The sequence below is a fragment of the Polypterus senegalus genome, chromosome 8 (genome assembly GCF_016835505.1).
Source record: "Polypterus senegalus isolate Bchr_013 chromosome 8, ASM1683550v1, whole genome shotgun sequence".
NCBI classification, from domain to species: domain Eukaryota; kingdom Metazoa; phylum Chordata; class Cladistia; order Polypteriformes; family Polypteridae; genus Polypterus; species Polypterus senegalus.
The window spans coordinates 105,496,915-105,505,687 of NC_053161.1; the positions used below are offsets into that span (position 1 = coordinate 105,496,915).

The 8,773-nt window shown below is 38.2% G+C and overlaps 1 protein-coding gene across 1 annotated transcript in view; it reads right to left on the bottom strand.

The window, feature by feature from the left end:
* Nucleotides 1-8,189, bottom strand: part of plekhg7 (pleckstrin homology domain containing, family G (with RhoGef domain) member 7) — a 90,955-nt gene extending 82,766 nt beyond the window's left edge. The window contains exon 1 of the mRNA XM_039761547.1: nt 6,988-8,189. Coding sequence (XP_039617481.1) covers nt 6,988-7,638 — 651 coding nt within the window. The 5' untranslated portion in view covers nt 7,639-8,189. The remainder of the gene's footprint in view (nt 1-6,987) is intronic.
* Nucleotides 8,190-8,773: the final 584 nt, after the last annotated feature.

Sequence of the window (8,773 nt, forward strand, 5' to 3'; positions counted from 1 at the left end):
ATATGGAAAAAGAAGAGAGAAAAAAGAATTTGAAACCACTGCTTGGTAAACAATAGACTTGTTAGTTTAACAGCAAAATTTGACCATTTTATTTGTAAACTTATTAAGCATGTTAGCCTTGTATCTTCTTGATAAATATCGTGTGAACATCTGGTAGATTTGGGATTTTTTTAAGGTTGGCACATTGTTTTTATTATTTGTTTGTATGGGTCATACAGTATATGTTTTGATAAGAAATAAGTACAGCATAATGAAAATGGTAATACGTTTTTATAATTACACCGCAATCATTAGGAATGTTGAGTTTGTACATTGGAAAAAAAGCACCCAAAAAAGTATAAATAAAGTAAATGTATATTTTAACAGCAAAAAAGCTGTAGTGCAATTAATGTTTAAACAATGATCATATATAAGTGCATGTATATTTACATTTAAGTATTTAACTGCCAATAACAATTAATTAAATCAATATGTGAGAATATATATTTTTGTTAAACAAATTAAGCTACTTTTTTAAAATTAAGCTTTTAGATAGTTATATTACAGAAGAAATTAAACAAGATGATGGCTTGTAATTATGATAAGCATTTTATTTTCTTTTAGGATATATCTATTATAAATAAATATTTTTTCTAAATATTTTAATAGTTTAATTTATTTTAGTATTTTTATGGTCACTGAACCATAACACTACAGAATTAAATTTTTTAACAAAAACAATTAACAAGTAGCACCTGCATTCTATAGTTTAATTATTACAATATTAAAAGTTAACATTTAGTATATAACATAAAGCTTCTCCATATCTGGTTATGCAAAAATAAAAAAATGATAAAAAAATATAACTGGAAATGGTATTGGAACCAGCCAATTCAGTAATATGAAATCAGTGATCCGTATCAGCCCTAAAAAAACCTGATCGGAGCATCCCTAGCAAAAGATGGATTTAATATTTAAGATGGATTTAACTCACCTACTGCAGACATTCTCCTGCATCTCTCTTTCTGTGGAGGTCTAGAATATGTTGTCTAAAAGGACTCTTTGAAGACATTGACAGGAGAGATGTCTAAAAGTTGACTAGGGCTATGACAATCCCCAATGCTAAAATATATAATGTTTAAAAAACAAGGCCTTCTGTATAGTTTAAACAGAAAGATCTGTGGATTTGACCATGTAATTGTTGAAGGCCAAAAGGATAGCTAAACAAAGGCCCAAAAGTGGAAGGGGTTTGGTGAAGCCATCTAGACTTCTGGATAGCCTGAAATCATCTGATGCTGGGCCCTTTCTCAGCAAGGCTACACAAGCATTGACATTGACTAGACAATCTAGCAGATATTATCCTGAGTTACAAGGAGCATTTGAGAATCTCCTGAACCCAGGGAATGAAACCTCCTCAGCACAACAATGTCAGAAGCACCTGCTGAGACTTGGTTAATTTTTGCTGAAGCCACTGTTTAAAAAACTTCACGATGACAAAACTTCAACTTTAGATGACACTAGGCCAAACATGCTGAAGGTATTAAATACTGTTGTTACTTGGCTAACACATCTGTTCTATGTTGCCGATAAGCTGTCCTAAATCCATGTAATAGTAGACTAACTCCTTGACCTCATATTAGTATTTGGTGGGAGGCATTCTGCCACTCATGACTAGAAATTTTTTGTGGATCTGAAGAAGACTTCGGGTAACTGGGCAACAAGCGTTAAGCCCTCAATCATGGGGTTAAGCTAAATCTGCTTAAATTGGATGTAGAAGTTCACTAATGAGTGAGCCTTAACTGTTTATGATTCTAAGTAGCAAAGGTTGTGGGATTCTGCAGTAGTAAATTTTGAAAACAGGTCAGAAGATGAACCATAGGCATATAAACAAGTGCAGTCCAAACCAAGAAAGACACCCTAATAAATTTGTAAACCCAAACATGAACCAAAATCAAAGTCAAGAAACAGTCCTAAGAGCATAGTCAAAGAATTTGTCCTGAAACACTTTAGAAAGCACAAGAAGCAGTAGTCAAGGTTGGATAGTGAATGTACTGATGAAGCTGGCTTAAGTATCATCGCTTCAATAATGTCACTCAATGTGACCTCCAGTTCCCATTACCTAGCATTCTGCATTTGTGTCCTTGTAAAAAATGGTGACCCCCAAAACAAAAACAAGAAGGTGTTGAGATAAAATAAAAATAATACAATAAATAATTTATATTCTGCCAAAATTGGAATCTTTATATTTAGAAAAATAGAAAGTGTTAAAAAATAATATGAGAAAAATTTATATACTTTATATACAAACACAAATTTACAACAAATTGTAACTGCAGTCTTCTAATCTGTTGGACAATGTATTGGTTAATCTACACTCCTATGCACAAGAAGTATTTTGCACAACTGCAAGAATGAGACTGTAGGTTCAAGCAGTCAAAATGAGGTTTATTAAAAGAAATACACTTCAACTTTTATCGTCAAGGTATGGAGCTTGACAACACCAGAAAGACCTTTAAGTTGATTGACTGCTCTACCAGATTACAAGGAGCTACTTGGGGAGCTGTGGACATCTAATGAGGATGCCAGGACATGCCTAAAACACATTAAAGGTAACTATCCAAGAATAATTCTTCAGGAATTTACCACTAAGGATGCCCCAGATAAGCCCAGATAGTGACTTTTAAATAGTTTGCTGTTTGCATTACAAAACAAGGTTCTCCGTATATTATCATTAGGAACAGGAAATGAAGGCATGGTTGATATGAATCCACCATCCTAAATTTCAGCCTCTGTCTGCGTGGTTTTTACACATTCTCACCATATCTGAATAGGTCTTTCTCTGGGTACGTGCAGGTAAGTTTAACAATTTGTTTTAAACTGACTATGTGTAAGCATGTGTAGGTGCATTGCACCTGGTTTTAGAATATTATGTTAGGTCGCAAAAGTCTGCCCTTCCCCTAGAATAGTCAGAGTTAATCCAGCAATGAACCAGGACACAGTACCCGTAGTGAACTGTAGAAAATAAAAATGGAATGTCACTATTCTACATTCATTCGCAAAAATATGTTTTCAAATGTGCAATCACTCAACCATTCCATCACTTGAATGCTGCCAGTATACTTCCACATATTTTATCAGCAGTTTTGCAATAATACTAACCCTATGATTAAAAAAAAGATTTTAAAGTATCTTAATTGTTCATCCATTTGTTTATTCTTTATTTTAGTAACCCACTTATTCTAGCACAGTGTTACTAGAAGCTGAAGATTATCCCAATAGTGTTAGGATTTACACGTCATAGTTCAACAAAATAAAGTAATATTTTGTTCTTACTTCTTTCCTCTTAATTCTTGTTTGTTTATTTTAAATTGTTTTAATTGTGCACAACAAATTTGGAATGATGTATTGTAGCATCATGTATCGCTAGATGGGGTGGTCTTCATGTACGTATATTATGACATGAAGTGGCCATAGTCATAAGGTCACTGCGGTCATATTTAATGATGCTTAGAAAATATCCGTCCTGGGTATGATGTTAATCTGCATCCAGCTCTGCAAACAGGTCCTCAAACTTGCATGGAAACCTCAGGGGATGGTGGCACTCCAGCCATTGTGAAAAACCTCACACTGTTCAGTGCGGTGCTGAGGTGTCACAGATTGCACAGCAGCACTCAGATCCCAATCCGTGTAGTTTGTCATGTGGGTGGGTGGGTGCAGCAACATGCTGTAATCAGCGCATGCTCCTTACCTCTCTCTCAGAGAATATCTGCACATTGTTTCTAAAAGCAAAGACTCATTAGTGGAAAAAATATATATTTTCAGGCTACTTCTTTTTTGGTTTTAGGTTTAAAATTTTTTCCCTGTTAAATGATCTTGAATTTGATTTGCTCAATTTGTGTTATTTTGATATTCAACCAAAGTAACGTAGGGTCATTTAAGCCATACACAATATACTGAATATTTGTAATTACTTATTATTAATAAATCTTGAAAATAGGTACATATTATGAATGATACACATCCATCCATCCATCCATTTCCTAACCCGCTGAATCCGAATACAGGGTCACGGGGGTCTGCTGGAGCCAATCCCAGCCAACACAGGGCACAAGGCAGGAACCAATCCTGGGCAGGGTGCCAACCCACCGCAGTGAATGATACATATGATGAATGGAATGAAGATTAGCACTGTTATTAATTAATTCCTTTCACTTCTGAAATCTATAGAAGCATAAAATGACCTTTGTGGAGCTAGCCTTAAACCTCCATGAAGAGATGCAATGCCACTTAAATTTAGGTTATGTTGCGATAATCACATACACAATAATTTACAGTGTTGCACACACTGAGGAGAGGCAAGACACATGACAGCCCGCATGGAGTTTGCTAAAAGACACCTGAAGGACTCTGAGATGGTGAGAAATAAGATTCTCTGGTCTGATGAGACCAAGATAGAACTTTTTGGCCTTAATTCTAAGCGGCATGTGTGGAGACAACCAGGCACTGCTCATCACTTGTCCAATACAGTCCCCACAGTGAAGCATGGCGGTGGCAGCATCATGCTGTGGGGGTGTTTTCCAACTGCAGGGACAGGATGACTGGTTGCAATCGAGGGAAAGATGAATGCGGCCAAGTACAGGGATATCCTGGACAAAAACCTTCTCCAGAGTGCTAAGGACCTCAGACTGGGCCGAAGGTTTACCTTCCAACAAGACAATGACCCTAAGCACACAGCTAAAATAACGAAGGAGTGGCTTCACAACAACTCTGTGACTGTTCTTGAATGGCCCAGCCAGAGCCCTGACTTAAACCCAATTGAGCATCTCTGGAGACCCCTAAAAATGGCTGTCCACCAACGTTTACCATCCAACCTGACAGAACTGGAGAGGATCTGCAAGGAGGAATGGCAGAGGATCTCCAAATCCAGGTGTGAAAAACTTGTTGCATCTTTCCCAAGAAGACTCATGGCTGTATTAGCTCAAAAGGGTGCTTCTGCTAAATACTGAGCAAAGGGTCTGAATACTTAGGACCATGTGATATTTCAGTTTTTCTTTTTTAATAAATCTGCAACAATTTCAAAAATTCTTTTTTGTCTGTCAATATGGGGTGCTGTGTGTACATTAATGAGGGAAAAAATTAATTTAAATGATTTTAGCAAATGGCTGCAATATAACAAAGAGTGAAAAATTGAAGGGGGTCTGAATACTTTCCGTACCCACTGTATCTTTGCATGTTTGTAATGCTACTGATTTATAGCTTTTACATACAGGACCCAGACACTCAGCTACATATCACAAAGGAGTGGACAACTAGCCATGGAACTGCATCTGTACGTTTTGTAGCAATCCAAATGTCACATGTATATTGGGAAACATTTGCTAGCAAGAGCTTTACCTGATTCAGGTGCATAGGGAGCTACAGTATAACCAACAAGAAAATGTTTAACATTATGTAAGTTTCTTATGGTAAGTTTCATGCAATATCCAGTTCAGTACTGCAAACTACATTTTCTTTATTCACTTCTGAATTTAGGTCTACGCTCACACAAATGTGTCTTATTGTCATACAAGGAAACTGAGCAATATCCACAAGAAAGATGATAGCTGACTCTCAATCACATGTTCAAAATCCGTCATATGACAGGCTATAACATACTGCTGAATGACCCTTATGTGATCTGTGTATTGCAGTTTGCTAATGTCATATGAGCAATAAGAATATTGGAAAGAAATATGTTCAGATGGGCAAGATTCATCTAAGAAGCACAGAAAAACAGGTAGTGAAGCAGAAGCCAGGAAGACAAGTGGGAACCTCTGCAGTAAGAATATACAGTATGAAAATATGACAATTTATGATGTAATCAATGAGGACACAATGACAATATGCAAACTCCACACAGGGACCCTAGTCTAAAATGAAACAGGATGTCAAATTATTGTGTGACAGCAATGTTGTACTGCTAATATATAATAAGAATAATTAACCAAAACCTAAATATGGATGCCACAGTGGCACAGTGGTAATGCAGCTGCCTCACAGCTCAATAGTCCAGAGCTTGTCACTCCTGTAATTTAATCTTTTGTGTCACCTACATTTTCCTTAAACGACTGACATGTTTACAAAGTTTAAGAAATAGCTTATCCTGTACAGAACTAACACAGTATAATTTGCGATCTTGCTCACTGCCAACCCACGCACACTGGGCTGTGGTGCAAACAACTGTAATTTTAAAATGGGTTTAATAACCCAAATGAAATGCATCTGGCTAAACATTAAACATTACACTGCAATTCAATTGCAGCCATGAAAATGCTTAGTTTGCAGCAGTCAGATTCTCATCTGATACGGCATACCTATACTTACACATTTGAGCTTTACTGCATAGCCTAATTTGGGGGATTAGTTTCTGTTTTATGACATATTTACTTTACCAGAACCGGTGCTTATAATATAGTAGACGCAGCGGCTGGCACTTTCACTAAAGCAGTCTCTGAATATATAGCTTCCTGAACTAATTCATTGCTGAACCCACGGTCTATCTTGCATTAAAAAAATATTTAAACTTTTCTGTTAACTAAGTGATCTAAAAAGAATACAGTTAAGTATGGTTGAAAAACTACAGTAAGTTCTGCATTCTCCATATTAATTAATCCGTTCTAATTTTTCACCTTTCATGATCAATGTTATCCCAGAGTGTCTGACCCAATCATTACAACACAACAGTATTTAAAAACAAATATTCTATGTATTATTGAATCTAAGGCTACAAGGTGTAATTTAAAAAAAGGCTAGGATCCTAACACCTTGTGATTTAGGTGCAAATCCATAACCCCTAAGACTGGTAAAATAACATTCCAATATAAATGATAAAAGATCATCACCTTCTTGAACCCAAAGAACCTATTAATGGTTCCACTTTTTCTTCACATTTCTCATATAATTTGGAATGCCACCTAAACAGCACTAAATTCCAGTCCTGCATCTTTCAGAGCTCCTGTCAAAAATTACCTTAAGGTGATCACCTTCATCTGCATTTAATCTTTGACCTGGAGAAATGTTTTCCTTTTTAGAAGACATCTGGCTAGAAGTGGAGGTTTTCATAGATTTGTCTGAATTTCCCTGACATAGAGGTGATTCCTGTACTGTTGAATCTGAACAGTTCAAAGAGTTCTGAGTTTTGGTCTGAGGTAAGTCCTGATTTTCAATGGCAGTGGTCCCAAATTCTGACACATCCTCAGGGCCATTAGATTTGGAACTAGAGTCGTTTGTATCTTCCTGTACGTTATTAGTTCTTTCTGTTCCCAGCAAGTCCATGTTCAAGAGAGGCCGCCTTGTGCTTTTTCTCATTCTCCTTAGAGTTGGAGAGGTTGAAATTCTAGCTGGGGCTTGTCTATCAAACTGATAGAGAAGTCTGGCCCCTTCATCAGGCTCAAAGGACTGAGAATTCCTTAATTTGGAAACCACGCTGTTGTAATCCCACTTGTTTGGCATCGTAATATGTGTCTGGGTTTCCTTGTCCTCAAAGTCAAACGGAGACGTTTGTGTTCCGGTGCTAGTGAAGATGTCAGAAGCGCCACTTTCTGAATGGGAAGCATTTAAACTAGTGGCGCTGAAGGCAGATCCACAGGCGTCCGCTTCACCATCTACACCGGGCTGCATGTTTCCTTCTCCAAAAGCATCAGGATAAGAACGTACAGGTAGCGCTGGGTCTAGAGATAATACTTATCTCTCATTGCCCCTCTGTCTGTGTGTGTTTTTTTTAATTTGTCTTTTTGTTCATGCGTTCTTCAAACAGTCTTGGGTATCCTAATCCTTGGACATTCCTGAAAACAAAAGATCGCATTCTCAGTGAAATCTCCTTCACCAAACGCCCCCACCCGCTCCGCCCAGCAAAAGCATCCCAAGTAATGTGCTCCAGGTCTGCCTCAGAGAAGACTCCCAGATCCCAGTCCAGGCGCATTTAGTCGCCTCGCTTTGTTTAACGACTGCAATCTCAAACCAGCAAAGCGACTGAGCTGAACCTTGGACGCTGGAAACGCCCGTTTTGTTTTGATATTCCTTTCCTGGTGTGGCCAGCACCGAGTGACGCGCTGAAGATGACAACACTTCTCATTCAAATTCTTTATTAAGTGCAAGTGTGCAGGTGTGGTGCTGTACCTGCCAGCTCATCTTGCCGCATTTTTAGCATACCGACTGCTGAAAAGAAAACCAGTACTATACGGGAGAAAATGAGCCCCGGAGCTGGCTTAGGAGCAGTCACGTGACACGCGCAACGCCGCCCGCTGTCACCTGTGATTTGCCGCCCCCACCTGCACCCGTAACTCTCTCTCTCTCTCTCTCTCTCTGTCAGTCGGTCTTTCTTTTCACATTTTGGCCGTGTGCTGCATTCTTACTGGAGTTCCAGAAAATAACATCAAAAGTCACTGGACGTGGACGCAAAGATCGGTGGTGAGAGCAGAAGATCCCCCACAGATAATTGCCTTGCCAACGGCTAGTCACACCCTGGGCACACGTCATAACCGCCTCCTTACACTCTTTCTTTAGTATTTTATCTGGAGCGAAGTACACTAACATGACAACAAAATAGGTGTAGCACTGTTCACTTAATGAAAAGGAATTTTGGACCAAAATTAAACGGTGATCTCTTGGGTGTATACCCGTGCCCGGTATTGTCCGTGTAAAGTCTTCTCCGTCATCCCGTGTCTGCTTTTGTTTCCCCGTTGATTTAATCAGTGGATGGGAATGGGTATAGCTAGCTAAGACAGTAGATGTGCAAGCTTATCCAAACTGGCCT